The 27,355-nt window shown below is 34.2% G+C and overlaps 1 protein-coding gene across 1 annotated transcript in view; it reads left to right on the forward strand.

Moving 5' to 3' along the window:
* FMN1 (formin 1) overlaps positions 1 to 27,355 on the forward strand; it is a 125,131-nt gene that overhangs the window by 82,020 nt on the left and 15,756 nt on the right. The window contains exon 13 of the mRNA XM_041396740.1: positions 7,746 to 7,838. Coding sequence (XP_041252674.1) covers positions 7,746 to 7,838 — 93 coding nt within the window. The remainder of the gene's footprint in view (positions 1 to 7,745; positions 7,839 to 27,355) is intronic.

The following is a 27,355-nucleotide window of genomic DNA, read 5'->3' on the forward strand; positions in this document are numbered from 1 at the left end:
TTAATTCTCTTTATTAGTTATATGTTCTTTAAAATTTTGGAAGTGCAAACAAATAGAAATTTGAACTGGGTGGTGGAACATGAGGAGCCAAATAGGTGCATGTGTTATTTCTCTAGGCAATGTCATTAAAGAAGCATGTTGTTTTGAATGTGGTTTCACTGTTTTTGCATAGTCCAGTATTTACATTATCTATTTTGAGGCAATGCAAAATGGTGTAAGGAAAAGAGCAAAGCAAATGGCTTTGTACAGGCAAAGGGTTTTGGGTTTTTTTGTATGAGTTGGCACTTTTCATTCTCAGCCTTTTCTGACCACTTTTTGAATAGTCTCTTGTCTCAGCAGGATGAAACATATTTCAGTTTGTTTTGATTTAGAAAGATCCAACACAGGCATTTAAAATGCATTTTATATATGTGTCTTGGATTTGATTTTACAATAAAACTAACTTTTTGACAGTGTTCCACTGGTAATGTTCATATGTGAATACATTTAGTATAAATTTTTCTAGGTGGATAATTTCTTAAAATTTTATTAGATTTTTTAGGTTTTGATAAAAAAAGATAGTATGGAATGGTTTAAATGGTTTAAGCATTCAAATATATAATAGAGAAGAAAAGCAATTATGTTTTTGAGGACTTTATTCCCTGAAAGCAGATGTCTGCATGTGTGCTCAAAGGCACAGGGAGAAGGCTTTCAGTTGGTTAAACAATGGCATGCTGTTAATTTTTTTAGTATTTTTTTTCCTTTGGCTAAAGAATTCTCAGAAATTTCTTGTTAAAAATCATTCTGCAAATGTTAAGATTCTAAAATGCATCTGAGAAATAACACACTTATGATTTTCTGGGCACTTTTTTGTGTGCCCTTTAAAATAAATAAATAAATACATGTGTGTATTTTAAGCATTAGTTACGTAACTGTGAAGGATACATCTGGGAGCAGGTAGTGTACATCTGGGAATGGGAAGAATACTGTCCCTATCAATGTGTATGATGGATAAGGAATTAGGCAGTTTAGAGAGTATTAAATACTGGTGTTGGGAGGAATGGTGACTTTATATTTATGGACCTCATTAGCTTTTCCTCTTTGTGGAGGTATGCAGTAAGAGACAGGACTGATTTCTGCTGGAATTGAGTTAGTCACATATCACAGATTGAAAGTGCTTTACTTCAGACTGTGGAGTACAAATTAGTAATAGTGGGGCTAATAAGCACTTTGTGGAATGTTCCTGCTAATATTGCTGGTAGTTTATGAATTTACATGATTTTAAATATAAGCTGAATGCTCCAGCTGAACCAAACTTCTACCAACTTGGTGGAAGAATTAATTAGATCCAACTTTACGATCTGCCTTGCACATAAAATCAGAGATCCAGCAATAGAGAGGAAAACAGATCACTTCTCTGGCTTCTACAGTTTCAGCTCATAAACTGTTTCAGCCATTGCCCAATTCTCTTATGTCTGATCCCTTATTCAGTACAATAAGTGATAAAATGTTTGAAAGGTCCTTTTTTTTCTTAGCAGAGTAAAAATCTTAGCTCATCTGATGAAAATATTATTCTTGCTTCTTAAAAATATTGTCTCCCTCTGAATTACCCAGACAAGACTCTTCCATTTCAAAATATTCTTCTTCTTTGTACCGTTCAGAGCGAAGGGAAATGTTTCCGTTTCTCAGCAGATTCTGCTAGCGCACAGTTCTACACTCTTGACAGATCTTAATGATGTGTTGAGTTCTGTATGTTTGGATCTTGACACTTAACAAAAAGTTTCTAGTAATCATATGTGCTGCAATCACTTAAAGGAATCTTTCAAAGACTTGTCTGGAAAATTACGAGGCTTTAGTCATTATAATCATTTATATGTACTGTTCAGTCCCTTGCAGTGTGCTTCTCTGCTGAAGGGTGCCCTGAATGTAAACTCCCATTTCAGAAGGAGTACATTAAGCAGAGGCTCAGATATGTTGCTATGGTGTGAAAAATATTTAGTTTTACTAGCAGTCTTTTTTATTTTGCTAAATGTATTCTTGGGAAGCTATTTTAACAGAAAGGTTTTTAAATGATTTGTATAATATGTTGGTGCCCTTTCACCAAATAAGGAGCTAAAAAAATTTTAGGTTAGTCGAAATTAATATAGGCCTGAAAGTTCCTCTGTATGCCGTCACTAACTCTAAAAGTTCAAAAATGTTGTTGAATTTATAATAAACAAGAAAAGCCCCCTCAAAAAACAAAGGTAGAATATCTGATCAAACTTGTGAGAATTGTCAAGATGTCTGACTCATTCAGAACAGGTGAACTTTACAAACTCTTTTATATGCCACTAATTGAATTATTTCACTTTCCACATCTTAGGACGTATCACTGAAATGTTATTTCTGTCTCATTTATATGTGGCAGCTAGAGCACCTAAAACAATACTTGTTTCTGTGTGTCAAGAGGAAATTTGTTTCAGACAAAGACTGACTTTTTACTTATTATCTTCTATCCTCTCGATTATTTTTTTAAGGAAAAGGAATTATTAATGTGTGAAGAAAATATCTTTATATAGAAGCACATTTCTTCTTTTAAATTAGCTGAAAATATCTTCACAGAACAGTAGCTATACAAGCAATTGGTAGGTTAGAATGGTGTATTTAGTTTTACGTGTGCTAACACTTTTTTGCATTAAATTGTTGACTTTCATTTAAGGAATAAAGACAGCTTGAGAACAGGGTGCTACCACAGTCTGGTGCTCTTTTATGCTTTTCTCAGATAGTTTTGTCTCAGAGAACTTCCCACTCCACTTCACAGCATTTCCAGTTCTGCTTTGCTCAGAGGCATTCGTATTTGTAAGCCCTGCTCTGGCTTTGGTGGTAGTGCTTTAACATTTGTGTGTTCCTCCTATCGAGATGTACTGATGATCCATATGGGTCCAAAAGGGCAAATAAAATACTGTCTCTGAAACTTTTCTGAGTCAGTAGCAGCCCTCTTGCAGTTGGTAGTTGTTAAAATTCTTACCACGCTCCCACGGAATCAAGATGGATCTCTTGCCTTCTGTACATTATTTAAAATTCCATCTGAAAAGAAAATTACATGAAAGTTTTTACAGAAGCGCAAAAACTGTAGATAGTGCAAAAAGCATTAAATTAATTCCATGTGAACAGCTCCAGTGAGTAGGTACCTAAGTACATCTAATAACAGGAGACTATAACCACATCGTGCCACAGTGTCCAATGGGTAAACATGCATCTCCACCAGTAACTATTTGTTTAGCTTGCAAAGTTGGTTCCAAGCAAGACAATTAATACCAAAGGAACCCAATAATGAGAAAATTATATAGCACTTGCTGAATGATATAAATTTATGAAATTTATGGGAAGTTTATTAGGTTTTTATTTGGGCATATAGATCCAAGTAGTGTAACTGGTTTGTGCACTGTAAAAGATCATGGATTCTCTCATACAGAAATTTGGGATTATTTAGCACTACACTGAATCCATTTGCAGTATTATTTCAAATGCTCTTTGGAACAGAATAGGTAAGAGCTCTAAAAAAGAGCTGTCAAACAGTAATCCTCCTGTCAAAGATGTGCTTGCGTTGACACTGAGTGAAAGAGCCTGGCAGTCTAACCTGCCGTGCTGAACAGACAGGACCGGGGCAGCTTTAGCAGCTTTCACAGAGGCATAACTCATAGGGGATAGTGTCAGTGACAGGTTTATAGGAATTCATGGTGTTGATACTTGGTTTTGCTGTCAGACTGATTCCTGTAAATGCTACTGGTGCGTTCTGGTGAGTAAATAGTTAGTAATTTACTGTTATCGACTTTAAACTATTTCTGGTTTTGCGTTTACATTTAAAATGGTGCTTTAAAATTCCAAATTTTGTCTGATTGACACAGAAATGCTCTTTACATGAAAGTTTGTTTATGGCCCATGATTCTTTTGACAGATTTACAAGTATCTGTGGAGTTTTAAGACTATTGCCCAATAGGCATTAAGTGAGAGACATTCTATTTTGTAAATATTTTCACTTATATTGGGGATTTTTAAAGAACTTTTTGAGCCAAGTACTGCATTAAATCTGAAGACAGTGGCAAACTGATAATCAGCAGTTTCCAACTTTGTCTTAATGTTTTGCTAATGCTTTCCATTTCTGTGGCCAAGATTTGTAGTGGGTGAAGCATGATGTACATCCAGCAATTTGTAAGGGCTTTCAAATACTTTCGCACACTTGTATTTTTCTTTCTTTTTTTTTTTTTCTGTAATAGCTCATTTAGAAATAAACAATTTTCAAAATAGCATATTACATTCAATTTCACTAACATACAGCTCATACCCAGGAAAAGAACCAAAAGTTTATTACATTAGTGGAGAATTTGCATCTGTTTGAACTCAGTAATGCTGAAACAGGTTTTTCATTTTCCCAAATGATTATTTTGGAAGGAGATTATGAGAGAAGAATTGTATGTGTGGTTTGATAGCTGTCAGCTTCCTCAGATTTCCCTCAGATTCCTCAGAATTTCAGAAAGACATTTTTTTAGAAAGCAGCTTTTCAGTATGTATTTAAAAGAAGGAATGCATAATAGGATCCTTTACTTCCAAATCATTCTAATAAGAACTTTGCTGAGTAATTTTCTTTCAAAGACGAAAAGTTTTGTACTGGACTGAATATGAGAATGAAGTATAAAAAATAGATGTAAGATTCCCTCATGTTATAGTACTTTTAGCAAGGAAAATCAAAGCAATTTATGGAATAGACTATCCACTTTTGGAAGTTTTTTATATAAAGTTTGCCATGACATTTTTAACATTATGTTTCAAGTAAATAAAAAAACAACTAAACAAAACCTTATATAACAGGAAATTCAGTGTATGCTGGTTACCAGAAATTTTTTTACTATGTTGTGTAGAATTGAGGTAGGTCACACAATCGTATGGTAGACTTCCACCATTATTACTAAAGCAGCTTGAAAAAGACCACCTACCTGACTTTAATATGTATCATCACAACTGCTGTTCTAATAAAAAACTTCACATTAATTGTGTCATTAAATGCTTTTTGCCTATTCAAAATATGTCTTTTTGTGTATCTGATTTGTGATTCCTTTGAGAACACACTTCCATCATTCCTTGCTATATCTATCCCCAAGCAAATTTGGTCATGTTCTTCAGTCTAAAAGATCTATTTTTCAGGTTTTACAATAGTGTAAATTATTTGAATTTGCCAGTGTTTACTTGACTTCTTCTGTCTCTTTCAATTTCATGGTTCCAAGATCACTTTAAGTATTTGAAACTGGTGTGTCATCTGTCCCATTTTTCTTCATTTCTCTGCCTTTCTTCTTACTGTTCCTTTTCCCTTATTCCAAATACTCATCTCCTTGTTAGGGATATTAGGATTCTTCTTAAGAATTCACTATCCAAATCAATTTTTTTCCTGTATGCTCTATGTGTTGGTATTTCTTATCCAGATTTTCCTTTAGTTTTTGTCATCTAATTAAGGTTAATTTTAGTAACCTCAATTAAAAAAAAAAAAAAAAAAAAAAAAAAAAAAACAACCTACCAAAGGTAGTGTGTATGTGCTTTCTTTTTACTTTAGGAACAGTTCATCCTAGTCTTTGTCACTTAAATACATGGGACCTACCTGAATAACCTTTCTAATTCTTGTGTTATTAAAGCTTGTAGGAAGCATCCAGGAAGCTTGCAATGCTTCAGAGGATGCATTAGCAACACCGTATGTTTGGGAAAATGCCTTTCTGGAGATATTTGAGTGTGTTTAGATACTACTGTACCTACAAGCTTATTAATCTAATACATATTCATAGAAATTTAATTCTGTATAGATTTATATACATTTATGTGAGAGTATTATAAAAGAAATACTGATTTGCAGGTTTTGCATCTTTAATTGACTGTAAGAATTATGGGCATTTACTGTGTTTCAAATGTCTGAACATATTGTGTATATTATAATACTTCTACAGTTTCATCATTTTATATTTATCCAAAATAATTTCTAAATATTGCCCCATGATTTTTTGTAGATTTGTTTAAATGATAAAATAGATGACAAACCTGTATGTTAACTTTGTTCAAACTTACAGCCAGAAACTTACAATACTGTCTCAGTTATTTTGCTAGATTTTTTCCTCTTATAAAATTCCCTTGTCTGTTGTCTTCCAAAGTAGTGTTACAATTTGGTTGATAGAAATCTCTTTCTAATTCTGTAAATATAAATATTAGGCATACATACATTTCAATCAGTGTATGGTGACAATCACAGAAAGGTCAAATTTTTAATGGTAAGCAGCATTTATCATTAGAAAATAATCTTAAGATGTCATATAAACGTCCCTGATTTTGGGTTTTTTTTTTTTTTTTGCTTAATTTAAATTATTAAAGATACATAACTGAGCAGCTAATAAAAGACACTCTTTCCCAGTCTAGTGTGTTTAAATCACCACTCCATTCTGCCTACTATCTGGCATACCAACAAATATCCATTGACTTTATTCTGAATCATTTGAAAGGTTTGTCATATGCTACCAGATACAAGACTATAGATTAAAGATAAACTTAGACTGTAGCCCAGGCCATTTTACACAACCTGCAATTTGAGTCGTGGAGGGTTGCTAAATAAAAATATAGTCTTGGGTGGGAATGGGTATTTTTCTATAAGAATTGACCAAATGTACTTCTGCTCTTAATTAATTGAAAAGCTGTGGTAGTTTTCAGTACATCCTGATGGTCCAAGGATATTATAAGCACAATACTACTTGCACAGTAAAATGCATGCATCTATTTTCAACCTTCCTCTAACTTTTTACACTACATTGCAAATTTAAATAATGGGACATTTTACACATACTGAACTTCTGTTTCCACACATTAATTTTTGTTTAATGGTGGTAGCAATATGAAGTGAATACAGTTCATGCAGTCAAACTATAAGTTTTAGGTTTAACTCCAAAATAAGTTTCCATCTAAATGTAGCTTCTTGGGAATGAAAACTTGTGGAAGAAAAATCTTTTAGTGGTTCATAAATTCAGTTGCTAAATGGAAAGTAATTTCATTTTGATTTCTGCCTCTTGTCATATTTAATGTGGAACACTGGAATGCACTAAGTTTACTAGAAGTTCTAGGTCTGTTAAAATTTGCTGCTGAATGAAATTAAGTTTTTCAGAAATTGACATGGCATTCGTTCTTAACATAGCAGATAGATTAAATAGTAAACAAATTGCATTTAAATATAAGTTAACTTTCTTACATACTTTAACTGTTTCATATCACAGTCTGGGGATGGAATACTCAAGTAATGCTGAATTGCTGCATCTGTTTCAAGAAAAATGGTTGAGTATGGGATGCCTGGCACTGACCGATTAAAATCAATCCAGATACAAAGGATCCCTTCACTCACCACAGAAACAGACTTTAAAGCTTTAAATATATCATCTAGAATTAGTGTGTGAGGCACGCTGTGTTAGTAGCAAGCCCTAGCACACTGCAGGAATTTTAGAACAAATTCCTTACTGAAGACAAATTCTACTCTTTAAACTCTTTGCTGAAGACAAATTCTACTCTTTAAACACATAGAGTTTTTTATTTAGTATGCTTGACTAGTATTTATATTTTTTATTTTAGTGTAATTGTTGGATTCCTTAGTGCTTATTTATAACCTCTAAAGTAAATTCAGGTGACTAATTTAGATGTAGGCTCCTATGGTGCTGAAATCTACTTCTGGTACATTTCTTCTGTCATAAATGTGTCTCATCTTTTTGTAGCCTCTGAAAAGCAGATGAAGTTAGTTTGCAGAGAGTCTTCTGAAGAGCATCTCCAGCCCTTCAAGGAGAAATTAGAGGAATTCTTCCAGAAAGGTAACCACATCTGAAAAAAACTTATTGCCAAATAGTGTAGTGGTTTATAAAGTTATGTGTAATGTAATCTACATTAAATATCTGTTTCCTCTGAAAATTCCTGTGGGTTATATTCGTAATGGGCCTAATATATGTTCATATATGTTGATATATGTTATACAGATCTTAGACATCACTTGTCAAAGCTAATCACTCCCTTGATCTCACCCATTTCCCATTGGTTATTTTGTGCTTTGTTCTTTATTATTATTTGTAGGCAAAATGAAAAATATATTAATCACAGACGAAATTTATCAGAGGGAATATAAAGCTTCAAAGACTTAAAAAAGACAAGAGTAAAAGACACTCTTTTAGAGAAAGTCCACATATATACATGTCATATTTTCTCCCTAGTGTGAGCTTATGAACTGACTTATTCATATTTAAAGATTTTTGTCTTGCATGAGACAGAAATAAGCATTAAAAAAAGTGATTTACCAAGTCAGAGTCTGGAGACAATGGGTGCAAACCAAGGTGCAACTTGGTGGTCAGCTGAAGACAATGTAAATTCAGGTTGCTGTTGAAAACAACAGTCCTGCTCCTTTCTGTTTCTCATACTGTGTTCCCCATCTCCTGCTTCTGCCAGCACCTTTGCTTCTGGAGTCGTGGAAAATATATGCAGGAAGAGATTTTCCCCCCTCTTCTTGTAGGAATACATTCTTTTTGGGTAAAAAAAGAAAAAAAATCTGTATTTTTGGCAGAGATATTAGAGTTGTTAAGAATTTAATTGTATTTCTCATAGAAATGGTGAACAGTTTAGCAATTTACTATCTGAGAAGTCAGTTGAACTATCCGAATCTGCTCATCCAGACAGAATATTAGTGGTCATTCATAGATTATTGCAGTAATTTATTAATTAGCTTAATTCTTTTCATAAAGATTGTCCTAATGTCTTTTTAATAACTTTGTTACTACTTTGACAAATGAAAACAGGCTGTTTCAAAAGTAGCAGTTATATTGTACTGATAAATAAGCTAATATTCTCCTTTACCCTTCTCCCAGGCCATGGAGTTCAAGGGATACACTTATTTTTTAGGTGCAAGTGTATTTGGACAGTATTTAAGCTGCAAATTCCTTGCCACAGAATTTTTAAAACAAAAAATGTAATGGAAATCTTGGTGTCACTGCAGGCCAGTTTCATTGTCTTTCTAATATATTTAATTGGAAGTTTTCACTTACAGTTTAACAATAACATCAAGATTGAATTAGTACTCTATATATATGTTTGTATTTCTACAGAACCATTATGATCTCCAGCATGTTTGTTGATCTAGCTTGCCAAAATATTGTAATAGTCAATTTTGCTCAGGTCTAAGCAGGACCCAAATGGTGTGTTCCACAATTGTATCACAGATTCTGTAATTCTCACTGCACCCTGGATCTCACGAGGACTCTGGTGGTTCGTGCAGTTGGCAGCTTAGCACCACTCAGCTGTTTGCTTGCTACCCCTCCGTGGGGAGGCAAGGAGAGGGTGGAAGGGTGAATGAAAGAAAACTAGTGAATTGAAATACAGACAATTTAATAGGGAAAGCAAAAGCTGTGTGAACAAGCAATGCAAAATACAGAATTCAATCAACTCCTTCCCATCAGTGAACAGGTGTTCAGTCATTTCTTAGAATCATTAAGGCTGGAAAAGACTTATTAAAATTTATCAAGTCCAGCCATTAACCTAATATTACCAGTTCTACCACTAAACTGTGTCCCTAAGCACAACATCTACACTCTTATTGAACTCTTCCAGGGATGGTTATTCCACTACTCTCTTGAGTAGCCTGTTTCAATACTTGATAACCCTTTCAGTGAAGAAATTTTTCCCAACATCCAATCTGAAACTCCCCTGACACATCTGTCCTGTCACTTGTTATCTGAGAGAAGAGACTGACCCCCCTGTGCTCTCTGGGAGTTGTAGGGCATGATAAGGCCTCTCCTGAGCCTCCCAGATTAAACCCCCCCAGCTCCCTCAGCCGCTCCTCTTGGACTTGTGCTCCAGACCCTTCCCCAGCTCCACTGCCTTTCTCTGGGCACACTCCATCACCTCAAGGTATTTCTTGTGTGAGGGGCCTAAAACTGAACACGGAATTCAAGGTGTGGCCTCACCAGTGCCAAGTACAGTGTTTTATCACTTCCCTAATCCTGTTGGCGACAGTATTTCTAAGTTCCATTTAGAACTCATATTTCTAAATTGTACATTACCAGGAAAGCAGCATTTCATCCCACATAACCTCTACTTAGGAAGACAAGTATCAAATCTCTGAATTTCTCCCCTGCTTCCTCCTTCTTTTCCGAGATTTATTTCTGAGCATGATGTTACGTGGTATGAGTTATCTCTTTGATTGATTCGGCTTGGCCCCTCCCAATTTCTTGTTCATCTCCATCCTACTTTCTGAACATCAGCATTAGAAATAGAGAAGGCCTGAATGCTGTGCAGGCATAATGTTCAGCAACAGCTAAAACATGGATGTGTTATCAACACTCCTTTGGTCACAAATCCAATCTACAGCATCATAGGACTTCCTGTGAAGAAAGTTAGCTCCACACCAACCAAAACCAGCAGAAGGAATAGAAAATCATATCAACACCATCTTAAAAAATAAAGACAGCCCAGTACCTGGATTCTCCTGCAATGCTGAGCTACCATTTTTATCATACTCCACTTTCTTATGCGTGGAATATTATAAAAATACCCAGTTGATCTTGGAAGAAGACTAGTCCTGCTTTAGATAAAATTGCAATTCAATTGTGCATTAGCATTTCAAATAGAAAAACATATTCTTCCAAATTTTTTCCCTGTTTATGCCTATTGATGTGAAGATTGAGATATATTTATCTTTGTCAGTGTGACAGAAAATTTTGTCCTTATATGTGTGAATAATGTATATTTTTAAAAAAAAAAAAAGAGAGAGAGAATACATTCCTGCAGCTGTTCTGCAACAGCAAGTTCTATATATTATATTTATTGGAACACTTTTTACTGAGGTCTTTTGTATACTAGAGAGAGCAAAACCACCTGGATTACTCACTTGTCCACTTTTTCTCATGTTCCCTTGTTCTTCTTTTGCTTTATAATGTTATGCTTTATGGTATCTAATTCAACACAATTTTGTATAATTTAACTTCTCATCTTTTGACGTCTTATTCTACCTTATTCTGAGATGACTTTTCAGTAGGTTGCCAGATTCTGCAATGATTGACTCTATTTTTCTGTCAGTCACGTGATTGATTTGAATCTTTATAATGGTGGATGGTATTTTCTGGGGCATTAGAATAGAAATCCTATAGAATTGCACACCAAAGATAGGGAAAAATAACACAGAAACCCATCTTGATTTATGACACTAGAATAGGCACTGGACAAATGTCAAGGTCAGAGTTGTCTGCAAACTCAGCCACTTCTCTGAAATTGCTGATAATACTGAGCATCCAATAAGCATCTGTTTTCAGTTTTGTTTGTTTAAAAAAGAGTTGTGGCTGGTTTAAGCAAACGTAAGAAAAAATTGTCTGTTATCTTTTTGCCAGCTCACAGCAAGTATCCAACACTCAGATGCTTTTCTGAAACTTCTGGCTTGAAAATAGGGCTGGAACTCATAGATATTGAGGTTTTTCCCACACGCAGAATTCCCATCATTTCTAGTCAATGTGAAGTTGGAAATACTGTAAGAAAAAAAAAAAATCTGATTTGCTTATACTGAAGTGTTTACATTTCCTAATTATAATTAGTACCAATTAAATCTAATACTTGCTGTGTTGTAAAAGAAACACTGAGAGTGTTATGGAGACTGACATTCTGAAATGCTCGAGGGGATAAACTGTACTTTTGCGGATGTCAGTGCTGGTTTGTATAACTTGATGTAATGTAGCCCAGTGCCTTCAGCAGGGAATTAGGTGCCAGAAGCTTTGGGTTCTATTCCCAGTTTAGCTACTTTATGTGTGATGATAGCAGTTGGTTAATATCCTTTTCAGAGAGTGCCCCTCTTTCCTAGTACAGAATGTTGAATAATGATTCTTGCTGGTTTTTGTAGTGAAAGATAATCTTTGTCAAGTACTTTGTGAATCCCACATTAAAGACATCTTGTGTAAACTGTCTTAATGCTTCACTAGCTGTATTTGATATGCATATGCTTTTTGGAAAAGGCTTAGATTATTCTCAAAGTTGAAATAATTTTTAGTAAATCTAATTGTATAATGTGCAACAAATTATATTAATTTTCCTATTGTATGGAGACCTACTAATTATTATAAATTAGTATTCACTTACTGTATTTCCATTGAAATTACTGTATGGGGCAGTTAAAAATATGTTCATAATTATTTTCCATTTAAATTGCCATGATGTGCAAGAAGGCCTTTGAAAGTATGAAATTAATATGTGGTCTGGAATGCTCTTTAATTCATTAAATTCTTGCTCAGAATTTTTTAGAAGAAAACTCCTCTTTTGATATGAAACTATCTCCCCACCCAAAAAAAAATCAGAATACTTAGATGACTATGACAAAGCTTCAAACTATTTTGAAAAGGAGAAAAAAAGATTTTTGTTACTGCAACTGTGTAGCTCACTGGAAGGGCCATTAACCATTGGTGTTTTCCATAGTGTTTCTTATTCTCCTTGTGCATTCCCTCAAGAATAATACAAACCAGAAAGTAAATGACATACGGGAGTAGGTGACTAATGTTAATTAAATTTATTTCTTATTTTGCCACCGACTATTTCATATTGTTTGTCCATTCTAGTAAATGTAGAAATAAATAGCACACATTCTTACAGGATCTTGCAAAATAGGTTTCCAAATTCTTCTTCATTTGGTCCAGGTCAGAAAGCATGTAAAAACTTTAATCTGGGCTTGGGTTCCTCCCTCATGAACTGGAATGTGAAAATGAAGAAGTCTTTATGCTTGGTAGCGGTTAGCATAGGAAAAGCATATCTGCTTCTCTTCATTTCTCTAAGAATAAAGCATCTTGGTGATGAAGACTGCTACTACAGGAATTCATTTAATTTAGAACAGAGTCAGGGAAGCGTGTAGTCTGATGTCAAGACAGAACAGTTTTTAAATTTCATTAGTAGTGGAAAGTAAAGATATTTGGGAAAGGTGCACGATACACTGACGTGAACAAGGTAACAAGAAAGATGGAGAGGGAGTCATTTGTCAAATAGTCATCTATTGAGATTAATCCCAAAGAAAAAGAAATTGTCTTATGTTTAGAATTCTAGCCTAACATTTGGGAAACATTGGTTAGATTGATTGCTTTGCTACAACTGCTGTGTGTTGTATACTACATAAAAGGTCAACACTGTGCTATCTATGGGACTGTGCAATAGAAAAACAGTTGTAGACCAAACTAGTCACCACAGCATTATGTCAGGAGCTAGTGAGTTTTTCAGACAAGCTTAGCAACCATATGGAAACAGTCCACAAATCCACTTCTAACTGCTGAGTGATTCTTCTTAATAATTTTAGCTAGGCTGCAGTAGCTGCCTGGGCATGCATCCAGTCCAATGCACTTCCGATTGGATTTCTGGTATAGAACAGGAGTTTTGATCTGCATTTCCTTATCTGCCTGTTGAAGTGCACCACAGAGCATTGTTGAGGTAGTCCATTGGGAAGAAGATAAGATAAATTCTATGAAGGCTGGAGTTCAGTTGGGGCTGTTCAGCCAGGAGAAGAAAAAGCTCTGGGGAGACCTTACAGCAGCCTTCCAGTATCTAAAGCAGGCTACTAGCACTGGAGAGGGACTTTTCACGAGGATATGTAGAGATAGGACAAGGGAGAATGGCTTTGAACTGAGAAAATGTAGGTTTAGATAATAAGAGAGAAATGAAGTTAGATAATAAGAGAGAAATTCTTCACAGTAAGGTTGGTGAGACACAGAAACAATTGCCCAGAGAAACTGTAATTTGCCCCATTCCTGGAAGTGTTCAAGGCCAGGTTGATGGGGCTCTGAAGGACTTGGTTTACTTGTTCCAACAAGCCCATGGCAGCAGAGCTGGAACTAGATGTCCTTTAGGGTGCCATCCAACCCAAACCATTCTATGAGTCTGTGGTAAAAGATAGCAGCTGACCAACTTTGAATTTCTTGTTCATCATTTCCTACTTGTTCCTCAGTATGTATCCAAGATGTTGTTCTTGTGCTATAGGTGCTCATACATGGTGATTTATGCTTCTCATCTAGTAGCATCTATTAACCCTGGAAAAGCAACCTTTTATTAGTTTATAGCCCTGTACATATTTTGGGTGTAGGAGGATGATAGTATAGTTTATTATATTGCAGGAAAAAAAGTATTTCCACTCAAAATTGCTGCTTTTCCCTCAAAGCAGTGTATGAAGTATAAAGAAAGATGTTAATGTCATTTAGCAGTAGTGAATCAGAAGTCAAGAACACTCCAAGGCACCATTTTTCCAAGATACAATAATACTTCTTTTTTTTCTTTTAGTGTCAACAGGACATACCTTTATACATCTCACTACAGTCAAAGATTAGGAAGAAAATTACATTGTCACTTATTTCCTTTCGTAGTGTGACAATATTATATTGTTTTTAAGACAGATACAGGGATTATATTTTAAGTTGTTACTCAAAGCGGTTAGCTGGTTAAGCTTGTCTGTAATGATATCCCAAAATATCAGAAACTTTTGGGAACAATTTAAAATTCTTGCTTCTCTGCAATAAAATTACAGCTTTTCTTCCCAAGAACAACATTAACAGAAAGAAAAATATTGTAAAATTGTATATGAAATTGTCACATACTTGTCTTCGCACTTGTGTTGTACTCCTCTGCTTTAAAATGCATACCAGATTATAGTACTTATGCTGCATTTTATTTGTAAAGCTCTTGAATGTTTTAATGCTGAACAAGGAAAGTAAGAAAATCAAGAATCATTTTTAAGAACACTGTTGCATTTCAGTAAGAGCTGTCTGTTAAAATACCATGTGTAAACAATAGCAGAAGAACAATAGCACTTGCAAGGATCTTACAATTGACCAGATTTTTCTTACCTGCAAATATGAAGCTGCTTCTGTCAGCTAAAAAATTTACCTCTGAACAGATAACTATTCCTGCAAAACATGAGACTCTTCCAGACTGTGTGACTATCCATTCTGCATATCAAATACTGCTTTTCCTCTTGTGAATAAAATGTACAGATATGAAGACTTTTAACTTCAAAGCTTTATTTCTGTTCTATTTATCATAACTTTTTCATTTCATTTGTTTTCACTGAGATGTTTTATTATCTCTGCCACACATGTGCATTTCTCACATTAAACAGTGTGGGAGGATATTTATGTCCAGTGTCAAACATGAAAAATATGTCATACTTCCTTGCAGTGATAGTGTTTGCTTAAAACTTTTTATGCTTCCCAGCAATGACATTACAGACCAGGCAAAGTTTGTGTTCAGCTCTGGAACGCTGTTTTATATGCCAGGAGCAGAATTATTTTAATCTTTCAAACTTTGTGATAGACATAACTGTTTTCATCACTCAAAAAGATCATCATATTTAAACAGATGAAAGAGTGATTTACATAAATTGGCATGAGTCTGCAAAGCACAGAACCTTACTCCTGGGTACTCTGAGATTATATAGTTAGCCAATAGCCCCAGTCCATAAGACACCAAATAAGTTGTCCTGGAATGTGATTGCATCCATATGCCTACTAAGTAATGCAATATTGTCAATGAACTGATTCAAAGAAGAATTTGCTCTGACGTGAGTATTTTCTCCCACAATACCAGAAGAATTATCAACATCAAAGTCCTGAAAATTGGTGTTAATTACAGCTATGACTTTTCAGGAAACTTTCAATTTATTATTTTTGAAGCAGATGTACATCAAATTACTATAGCCAGTTTTACTATATCACCGCTTACTATAGAAATTGGAAGATTGTTGTGTATTATGAATGTAATTTAGAAGAACTAGTAATTGAAAAGGCAATGTTATCTCCTCTTAGAAAACAAAGAGGGAATCTCCTGTAGAAAACAGTTCCTTCCAACTTCCTTTCAATTTGATTGTGGTATACTGAATTACCATGACTGTTACAAAGTCACTGGCATGTCATGATAGAGAAGGATTTCCTATTAATAGCAGCTAAGTGACATAATGTATGTTAGTGTTAATGCCCTTGATTTAATACAAAATTATTACGTATATGATAGTTATAAAATCTATTCCTAGAATTACTTATGCCTTTACTGTAACAACTATCAGCTATCTGGAGTTCAACATCCTCTTTAAATTCTCATTGTAACCTCTATTTTCTGTTAAAATCCACTGGATTTCTTCTCTTTTCTTTATCATATGCTTAGAGTTAAACAGAACAGTAGGTTATATATGTTGGCTTTTCATAGAGTTCCTATTAGGCTTTTCTTTTTGTCCAGCTGGGTTTTTTCATTATACTCTTAGGAATCTCCTGCAGGATTTTCCTTTTGTGTCTTCATGTTCTGATATTCAAAATCAGTGAACAAGTAGAATTTGAATCTCTGTCAAAGCTTTGTTGAAGGAAGTAAAGATGCTCACTGATTCGTTACTTTAGATTATATAACTTATGAGCAGTTGTTTACATATATGGAAGATACTACTGCAAGGAAAGAGCAGAGCCAAGACTTGGAAATGATTGGATAGAAGAGATCCATGCACTTAAATAATGAAAGGCCCAAACACACTTGGTCTCAAGAGACCCAGTACCTAACCTCACACAGGTCACTCTTACCTTGTGTTTGTCCCCTGTGCTCTGTAATTTCACACCATTAAGCCTGGAAAGGCCCTTCAGTGCACCATATAATACAAACTTGTGACAATATTTTGACAGTAGCATGCTTAATTTGGTATGCAATTATATGGAATTTCTCTGTAGACTTCTGTAATTTTGATATGTTAATACTTTTTCTCAGTCATTTTTTTGGACCCGTGCAAGCACATGAATATCCTGGTTTAATGTTTTTGAGCATGATTGATAAAAAACACTAGATACTGAAAATTTCATCAAGAAATTGAAGCTCTCTGGGTTAGATTCTTTTATGATGTGAGCTCTGATTTCCTTTTTAAGCAATAAGAGCAGGTAAAACCTGCAGTATTGTTGAACAGGATGGACCATTGTTTTGAGAACAAAAAGATTAATCACAATGTTCATAGGGCAGTTATCAGAAATTTCAAGCTAGTTAAAGGACATAGCATGGAATTGCTACTAAGCTCTCAAAATTGAGGAATGGCAGACCAAAACCACACAGATAATACAGTATTGTGAGATTACAGCTGAGATTAAAGACAGACTTCTCCAAAATATGAAAAAAGAATCTGATTTCAGGTAGTCATTCAACCTTTCCTGTAACTTCTCTGATGCTTCTGTGCCTAAATACTTCAGATACCAGGGCAAGATATTCAAAAAAATTTACCTGTGTGCTGTTGAAGAGCCTTTACCATGTTTTTGAATACCTTGAGGTGGAGAAATCAGAAGTTTTATTTCTCTTAAGAGATGTAGGTGTGAAATTGATTTGAACAGTACTTCTTTTATGGCATATAAATCAATTCAAACTTTTTAGCATCAGAATTTTTCAACTATCTAAATGTTGTCCCAAAGTCAACCATTTTTAAAGTGTCAAAAGATACTTTTTAGGGCCTTCAGCTTCTGAACTGACTTCAGGATGTAACTGTTTGTACAAAGCATTTGTATGATGTCTTGGGAATGTCTTACAGTCTGAAATGTCCCTACACGAAGTGTTGCCATCTCTGGAACAGAATGTGCTATTACAGAGGCTGCTGGTGCCCTAGGACAGGCAGGGATACCTGAGTAGACACAGCAGTGTATCTTCTCTGGCCAAACAGAAATCTTCAAATATTAAAGAGTATCAATGCTAAAAGGAAAAACTGCTCTATAAAATGTGTTTAGTTTGATTATCTGTGGAGTTATCAGTACAGTTTATCAGTAAATGTTTAGAGTGTGTTTCCTTCAGTTTTACACAAAGGGCTTGACCCACCACTGACTTGAAGTGGAATTGGATAGGGCATATGTTAAAGATTATTAAGCTTTATTCTTCAGGAATTCTTTCCTTATGTAATTGGGCAGTTCCTAGAACAGAGAATCCCCAGGTTTAATGAGGAGAGATAATTCTACGATGTCTATTTGAAATAATGGTAGGGGAACTTTGACTGTTCTTCTTTGACTGTTCTCCTTTGACTGTTCTTCCTTTTAAATTCCAGTCATTTTTCATTGTAATGTAATTTGATACAGGTTTGGTTTTGTCATCAATTAAGTAAATTTTCTCAGGATTTAAAATTTCTTTCCAAATTTCTGAATTTTTTTTTAAAGTAAGTTGTCCTTTTAAATACTTGATGTGAAGAATATTCTGTGGTTATAGATGCTAATGAACCAAATTCCAAAGTATGTTATTACTTTCACCTGCATATGATTTATTAACTTTTTTTTAATTTAAAAATTAATTTAAATTTTAAAACTTTCTTGTTCTAATAGAGACAAAAACTAAGAGGAATTAAGTTCATTTTGACTGTTTTATTACAACATAAGAATTTAGATGCAAATTATTAGTGTTATCTTTCTCAGTAGTGTGTGGTTCAATAGACAGTATCAAATCAAAATGGTAGTCAGATAAAGCTTTGACTATCACTACAATTATTTTTAACTCTTCTACTAATGAGGAAGTTGGGATTGCCTTTTGCACAGATCTACTGCTATTATTGAGTAAAAGCCATTTCCAAGAGATAGGAGGTATCTCATAAACTCAAAGGTAATAATAAAAGCCTAGAGGTACAGCAAGCACAAAGTGATGTGCTGACCTGGTGCACTCACGTTCCTGGTCTTGTTATCCAATACTTATAGCCTCTTCTTTCCTTTTATATGAGAATACATTTTAAAATGTTTACATACACTGCAGGGAAAAAAATTCTGTGCTCCCAGCATAGAGCCAATAGAAAATAAGCAAGCTGTAAAACACCAAAATAGACCAGGTAGATGCAGTAATAACTCTTGTTATTTTCCCAGTCTTAAATTAGCTAACATGAGATTTTTTTTTTTTTTAATGCACTCTCATTTTTCTCATCATGGTTGTATCTGAGTACTTTCAAGGAATGAATTAAATGACCTGACTAACGTGTCACACATGCTTTACTTTTCCCAAGATTTCCCCAAAAGGAGAATAGTAGGTTTGCAGGTTTTTATTTAGAAATTGAGAGATCCTATTTTCAAATACAGTCTTCTAAGTGTTTATCACAAATAAGGTAAGTTCACAAAAATATCAGTGCTTTGTATTTTAATGCAGTTTGGTGTTTCTTGTTTCTTCATCACTAAAAAGAATCCTAACAAAATGCTTTTTAATGTTAGCATCCTGTATTTTATTTGTGGTAAAAAGGAGAAATACTCTGTGTCCAAGTTTGCCTCTTTTTTACATTTCATTTCAAATTACAGGCTTTCAAACTACTAGCTAGATAAATTTTCCTACATAAATTGAAGCTCTAGAAAGTCTTTGAGTTAAAAACAAGAATTAATGCATAGGAAATAATTTGACAAATATTTGTTATTTGTTATAAATATTGTTATTTTGTAGAGCAAATTACAATATTTTTGTTTGAGAAAGTAATGAGCCTTTAAGTATTTTTAACTATTTGCCATAACTATTTGTTTAGAATTTATGTATTTCAACAGGAAGGACTTTTCTATTGTTGTTCTCTTTAATTAGAAGTAATAAGACACCCATGCCTTTTCATAAAAGCATATGTGATTGTAGAGGAATATATTTTCTTTATTTTTGTTCTTGTTTAATTCTACCTCTTTAAACTTCATGTTTCTCACACTGAATCTTAGGGTTTTACACTAAATATGAATCTTTATAAACAGTACTGCTGTTGGTTAAAAATTTAGAATTTTATTGAAAGATTTTTACTTTCTTGTTAAATGCAACAAGATCCTGCTAGGTGTTATTCAAATTCAGTTTTGATTCAGGTGTTAAGAAGACTAATTTAAACTTCAGAGGCCAAACTATATCAGATTTAGTGATATAAATCGATAAACGTGGGTAAGTTTGCTGTATATCTTGTTATAATTGATCTAGAGTTTAAGAAGACATTTTCAGAGAAAGGGGTGTTTATTTGACACATTTCACATCATTAAAATGCAGTTACGGATTCTAAAAAAGTAGGCAAAATATACCTTAATTTCACCTTGCTTTTAAATGTGAATATCCAATATCAATACTTAGATTCAATTTGATTTTCATTTTTATTTTATTTACCCTTAAATATGGGTGGCTGTGTATTTGAAAATCTACAGTCTATAGGGCTGAGCAAAAAGGGAAAAGTGATTGTCATACTTACAAGCAACACATTTTTAGAAGGTCAAAATGATTCAATTCATTCTCAATAATGTAGTTTTTCTGTTCATGCTTTTTATTGACAGCCTTTGGTTCTTAAAGAAACTTCATTGCTATTTTTCTGTTTAAAGAGAAACATAGCAAAGAAACAGATGTGTCCCATATAAAATATGCAATAAATCTTGTCTCACAAATTCTTTGCTCTGAACTTTCTGACAGAAACTGTCAAATATCCACTTTAATTCTAGTATAAAATGTTCACTTTGTGTCATGGCGCCAACCACCATATGCTGGAATAAAGTCAGTAACCAGCAATAAAAAAAGGCAACGTATGCACCTTTGAAACAGTACAAGCAATCAACAGTGAGAAAGGTCTATATAAATCTATGGAGAATTAATCTCAGCTTTGCCACTATCCTGCTGTGCATTTACAATGAGACTTTGCTCCCGACCACCAGAAGTGGCTAACTTTGCAGAGTGTATCCTAATGAGGGGAAAATGTAGGGAAAACAAAGCAGCAGCTTTTAACCCCCCACCCCCAACGTTTGGATCACCTAGAAGAGCTTGTCCTAGTGTGTTCAAACGTGTGGGGCCACTACACATCACGGCTTGCTGTACTGTAGCTGATCATGTGAAACCAATCTTGACTGAGCTCAATCAGCAGAAAGAACTTGAGCTTCATAAATCAATGTTATCATTCCACAGAAGGAGACATTGCTGTAGATTTTCTCTCCCCAAACTTTTCAGGCTGCAAATTTCACGCAGTTTTTCTGAAATTAATTTAAATTCTTTTCTGAAATAAATTTAATTCTATTTGTATAATTACTCATTCTTTACTTTTTTTTTTTTTTTTTTTTTTTTTTTTTTTTTTTTTTTTTGACATGACCTGCTTCTTATTGGCTTTCAATAATCATTCAACTATTTAAAAATATTGTCCTTGGTACAAGAATGGGCCAATCTTCAAAATTTTACTTCTGCTTACTAAAAGAGATTGTAGTTACAGATAATCTGGATAGTTAGTTTTCCCAGACACAGAACAGGTTGGATTTAACCTTGTTCTGTTTGAAAGGATTAGAACTAATTTTTCAGTTCCGTAAACTGTTTAGATACATTTAGTCAGAGATTAGTCTTGGAATTAAAACACAACATTATAGGAGTTTATTAGAAAGAAAGTAGAATTAGAAAATGTATTTCTCTAGTGAGACGTACTAACATGCTTTTAAAAATAGTTACTATCTGGAGCACCAAAGTGTGTAAGAATGTGAGATTAATGTCTTGGTTGCATTTTAACAGAATGGAGTTTCAAATAATTTAATTGAATTAATAAAATTTAAAAATGTAATGCTAACTCTTGTTTTGTAATTAATGCCTCCAGAATACAGGAAAATAAGACTAGTGTTAGTTCTAGTTTTAATTTAAAAAATACTCTTCTGTATGGAAGCTAATTTTCTTTTAGTTTAAAAATCTTCTTTCACAAAACACAGTAGAAGCATCATACTAAGAAACGTACATTTTAAGAAATAAAAGAATTTCTAAAAATAAATACAACATTTTTTTTCTTCATAGTTAGTTTTAATGTTCTGGTAAAATGACCTTCAGCACTTTGTTCTGGCACATTTATAGACAGCATTATCACTTTTAAAAGAAAACATAATTTCCTAGGTTTTTTATTACCTATGATAATAAACACTTTCTTGAATGTTGCTTGAGCATGTTCTGCTGGTATTTTGTGTCTCTGTGTGTGCAAGTGTCTGTAATTCATTACGTTTTCATGACATTAAAAATACGGAATCTAATATTTAACAATTTCTATATGGTAAACATTAATTTTTTCTTGTCACATACCTAAGATACAGGTTGGCAACTTATATTCCTGGTAACTTGTGGGATACTTTTTGTTAAGAAGCTTTCCAAGACTGCTCAGGGACTCTGTGCTGTAGGGACATTTATACATTCACATCACTGGATGTGGGTTTCTTAGTTGAAAAAAAAACTTTTGCACCACTGCAGAGGAAAATAAACTTGTGAGAACTGTTTCAGGGAAGGGTGATTAAGACCTCATGGCAGCAAGTGTTCTGAAGATTGTTTTGAAAGGATTTAAAATGCCTAACCAGTATTTAAACTGTCTAAAAAAAATGGCATAGCCAAATTCCATGTTAAAAATGTGATATATTTTAAGTTAAAGATAAAAGAAACAAGGCTCGTGTGATCACACTGCTTGTTGATGTCCCCTGCCAATAATTTTTAATGCGTTGTCCAATTTTGACCAAATGTGACAAGGTTAGAGATCCTGAGATATTAAGCTCTTAAAATCTCAATAAAAATACGTGGCTAAGAGTGACCCTATTAGCCTTCCAGGGAGAGCAAGGCTGTATCATGAACTCACCCCTTAATTAAACATTAATGAATCCATCTGGGAACTAACTAAAGTACAGACCCACAGTAGATCCAATTCATTGATTCCATTCTCCCAGCCCTTCTTGTTTAACTGATAGCATAGAACAAAAATTTCTTCATGGGCATGGGACTGTTTTATGTGGGGATTTTTTGCATTGTCATATAAAACTATATTAGTCGTACATTCAAATGCTTACATAGAATTTCCAGGCTGTCTGTTGAATTCCATGAGTTCATAAAGCCTACCAATTAGAAGTTAGTAGCTGGCTAAAGACAGTTTATCAATACATATATTAGAAAATTATTTGCTGGGAAGTTGTATGTAGAACAGATACGTTTTTTTTCACTATTTCTGAAATCCAGCATTTTTATAAGGCAAAAAAGCACCACCATGAGAATGGTGGACTGTAGCCAAGTGAAATAATTTGCACTCATATTCAAATTTGAAATTTAATACAGTTCAACAACAAAAAAAAAACCCAGAAAATGTTTTACACTGGATGTATTCTCATGTTTGCTATGTTTATACATGGAATCAACTAAGTAATAAGAATTCTTTTGTTTAGAACTAAATTAAAAGTAATACTGGTTCTCAAAATACAGAGTTAGATTTAACTCAATATAAAAATATAGAAGTAGGAGAAAATTCAGGTTTTATGTATAGCTCTAGACGGATAGATCCTATCCGTCTTTCCTAGATCAGAATACACAACCCCTTTAGACTTTTTGAAACATCATCATTTGTGAAAAATTTAAGATTATTCAGAAAACTTGCTCAATAATTAGAATTAAAAGTATAAATATCTGAAACTGGAAAATTAATTTTTACTGTGAGTACCTAATTTCTGAGGACTTCTATACCCTCTGCTGCTAAATTCTTCATTGTATAATATGTTTTCAAAAAGTAAAACAGTTCTAAAATTAAATTCAGTCTGTATGAAATGAAAAAATTCATCCTAGTAGCATATGACAATAGATTGGAAAATTATTTTCCATGTCTTTAACAATTCCAAGGCCCCAGTTTTCATACTGAGCACCCAGACTCATACTTGTTAGTCAAACCATGTTTTTAAAAAGCAATATATTCCAGGTGATAATGAAAAAAAAATTAAAAATTAAGACAATCCATTTTCTGATTCTACATTCTTTTGCATTCCTGTGTGGTTTTTTGTTAATACTCATTTATTTGCACTTGACATTTTTAAATTTTTTTAAAAGATGCTGTTAATTTTATTTCCATTCCTTTAAAATTGACATTTCAAGAAAGCAGACTCTGGTAGTGTCAGGTATTAAAATTTCACATGTTATATAATATAAATTGTTTTATGACATTTGTATTGTGTTCTATTTTTGGGCTTTTATATAGAGCCCAGTCTTTTTCTAGACAGTGAGATTACACTAAGATTAAAAAGATTAAATTGGTGTTGATGATACTTGTGAACACTAATGAATTGTTAGATACATGCTGTTGGCTTTGCTGTCATCAGCAAGAACAATAAAGCTTCATGCTGCATTGAAAACTACAGATTGTTTAACATGCTGGATCAAGTTTTGGACACCTTTCCTATGATAAAAAAATAGCTGTAGTCTTGATTATTATGTATTTAAACATCCAAATTATCCAATTTGTCTAAATCTTAGGATTCATCTCCATGGCTATATGATTACTCTGAATGGCTGTGTGCTGTTCTACTGGGTCCAGCTGAGATGGAGTTAATATTCTTCATATCAGCTGGTGTGAGATGTGGTTTGGCTATGTGACTAGAACAGTGTTGATAGTGCAGAAGGGTTTTGGCTGTTGTTGAGCAGCACTTGTATATTGTCCGGGCTTTCTCTTTGTCCCACTCTGTCCCCTCAGTGATAGGCCAGGGTAGACAAGAATTGGGAGGGGTCACAACCTGGATAGCTAACTAAACTCAGCATTCCATGCATGTAATGTTATGCTCAGCAATGAAGAAGAAGAGGAAAGGATTTTGGGAGAGGTAGTATTGCTCCAAAAATGGTGAGGCATCCCTCTGCCCTTGCATCACTTCAGTTTCTTCTTCCCCTTTCCTTCATGTGTTGAACTGTGCTTATCTTGACCCATAAGTTTTTCTCACTTTTGCTCTTCCCATTGTCTCCTCTATCTGACTGAGGGAGAAGGGGGAAAAGTGAGTGAGTGAGTGAGTGAGTGATGGTTGTGGGCTGCATAGCTACTGGCCACACTGAACCCATGATGATTCTAAAATAGGAACCTTTGGGAAGAGGCTTAGATTGCTCATGGCAGTTCTTTGCAGCTCAAAGAAATGCTATGTGCTAGCAAGTGCATCCCTATGAAAATTTTGTTTTCCATGATGCTACTTTAGGCCTATATGGTTTGAGTGAAGGATTTCCTAAAAGTTAAATCTATTTTTAAAATTTCAGTTTTAACAAATCTATTGAAATGAAAACCAAAGAAGGCTTATTTCATTCCACTCTAATCGTGCTGGTCATAGTACTATCATAGTGCAGTATGCTAGTAGTTTGAACATGTCAAGAATTTTGTTCAGAAACAGAAAAACTGTATAACTGCAGAGCTTTTGATCATCTTCTGTAGTCATTTTGCCCACCTAGGACACCTTTGAGGTTTTTCTTCCACTCTCCAAAGTCCCTGATTAAACAAGGTTATTAAACAATTTCTCTTGGATGACAATTGTACTTGAGGATGGAAATAGATCTACTACGCTTCCAGCCTGGGAGCCTTCTGGGTTCAACTTCTGATACCCAAGTATATCACCAATTATAGTATCTAAGAGATTTGGATCTCTGTTTCCAAGTGGGGATAATGCTTTCAAAGCATCGTTCTTGCTTTACAAAGACCAAGAAAATGAGGTCAATTGTCACTTGTTCTCCTAACTTGATAATGTCCTAGAATGTGACTGTCCTCACCTTGGGGAAAGATAACCCAGCTGTGAACCTCTTTGGGGGTATACTTTTCTTCCTCAGCCATTAAGTCAAGGGTTAGTATGTTTCTAGGATGGGGTTCATGTTTTGGCTACATTTCAACATGCCCACCTAAGAGATTTTAGTTTTGACTAATGAGGAAGGTGGGTTCCCGTGAGACTAGAAATGTCATAATAACCTTTTGTCACTGTTTTAACAATCTCTGTCCAGGCTTTGTAAAGTTCCAAGAGGAATGTCAATAGGGGTTTTGTTTTGGTTCATTGGTTGGTTTTGTTGTTTACTTTTAAGGGTGAGTTTTGAGGGCGTTTTTTTGTCTATGTCTTATTATAGATTCTGTCTTAACTGTTATTGATTGGAAGACATGAGTCAGAAAAGACCTATCTCCCTCCTAAAAGGAAAAAAAAAATCAAATACCTTGTTTTAGGGTGGTGTTTTTCCTATGCAGAAAACACTATAATTTACAAAGCAGTCTCCTAAAGTTCTTGAAGCATATATTTTTGAATTACAGAAACTCGGCCTTGGAATATAAAATTAAGAGTTCTGATATCTTCACCCTTATGGGTAGTTGTTGTAGTTTTCTTGTAATTGTGGAAATTTTCTCTGCTCCAAAATGCTTAGAAAATTTGTAAAAACTTTATGCATCAGATCTTTCAATTACGAAAGTAGTAAAATACTGAAAAATAAAAGAAAAGCTGTCATGTGTCCAACTAAATCAATACACTTCAGTGAATTACCGTTCTTATGTGCGTTCATATATTTAAGGTCTGAGAGAAATAACAAAATTTATCCAGTCGGCCTCAATGAGTGTTAAAATTTTCACTAGAGGGGCAGAAGTAACTGAGATTTTTGTGTAGTTGTGGCTACCCATTTTTCTTTCTTTGTCTTTCTCTGCACTTTTTTTAGTGCATCATCATTCTCTGCTTGCCTCTGTTAGTTACTGACCTTCTCAATTTTCAGTCTGTGCTGGTATCCAGTATTTGCTTTCCTTTGTTCTTTAGAGATCTATTTCATAGTAGCCTGATGCATGAAGAGGTATTGGTTCTGTTGTAACTGGAAGCTGTTTTGCATACATTATACCTCTAAAACATAAATATTTTCTGGTAATTTCTCATTTTCAGTGTAGTGTTTCATGTACTCTTCTATCCTCAAAAAGTAGCATACGTAGAAATAATAAGTTGGAGAATTTTCTTACCATTTCACTCTACTACTACTTCACTTTTTAAACTGTTAGAGGATCATGAATCTTCGTGTTGACATCTGCATTTCAGTAAAAGGAAGTAATCACAAATATCTGATTCATAAAGTAAATTCATAAGATCATCCATCTCATGTGTTCAGAGATGTCTGAAGGCCCAAATGTCACTGTAGTCCTTTTGTCCCTATTAAATATTGGAGTGCATTTGTGGTGGAGCTTCCTGTTTAGTTTCCTCCTAGTGGAAATCAGTTTAAAAGTGCCAAAACCTACTTGCAAACCAAATCAATGCTCAATAAATGGGGAATACTGGGGAAATTTGCTTCAAAAGCATCCTAATCAAAAAGCTCATGCCAGTAGACACCACATTTCAGTGTTCACTGCAGTCAGGTTTTCTCTGATGCAAGAGTGATACCAGGTGTCCATTTCAAAACAGGCAAAATGTGCTGCATATAGTTGGGTTATGGAACACTTCCACAACAGGTTGTGGAAATTAAAAAGCTTCTAAAAGCTTAAGCAAAGAAAGAGCAAGTTCTTGAAGGAGAATCCACTGAGGATTACATTGCAATGCCATTCAATGCAGGAAATATTTCGTATGAGCTACAGAATCTCAGAGGCAGAGAGAGTACACTCTGGCAAAGTGTGTTTGTC

This window comes from Onychostruthus taczanowskii, unplaced genomic scaffold (genome assembly GCF_017590055.1).
Source record: "Onychostruthus taczanowskii isolate IOZ18803 unplaced genomic scaffold, ASM1759005v1 scaffold1, whole genome shotgun sequence".
NCBI classification, from domain to species: domain Eukaryota; kingdom Metazoa; phylum Chordata; class Aves; order Passeriformes; family Passeridae; genus Onychostruthus; species Onychostruthus taczanowskii.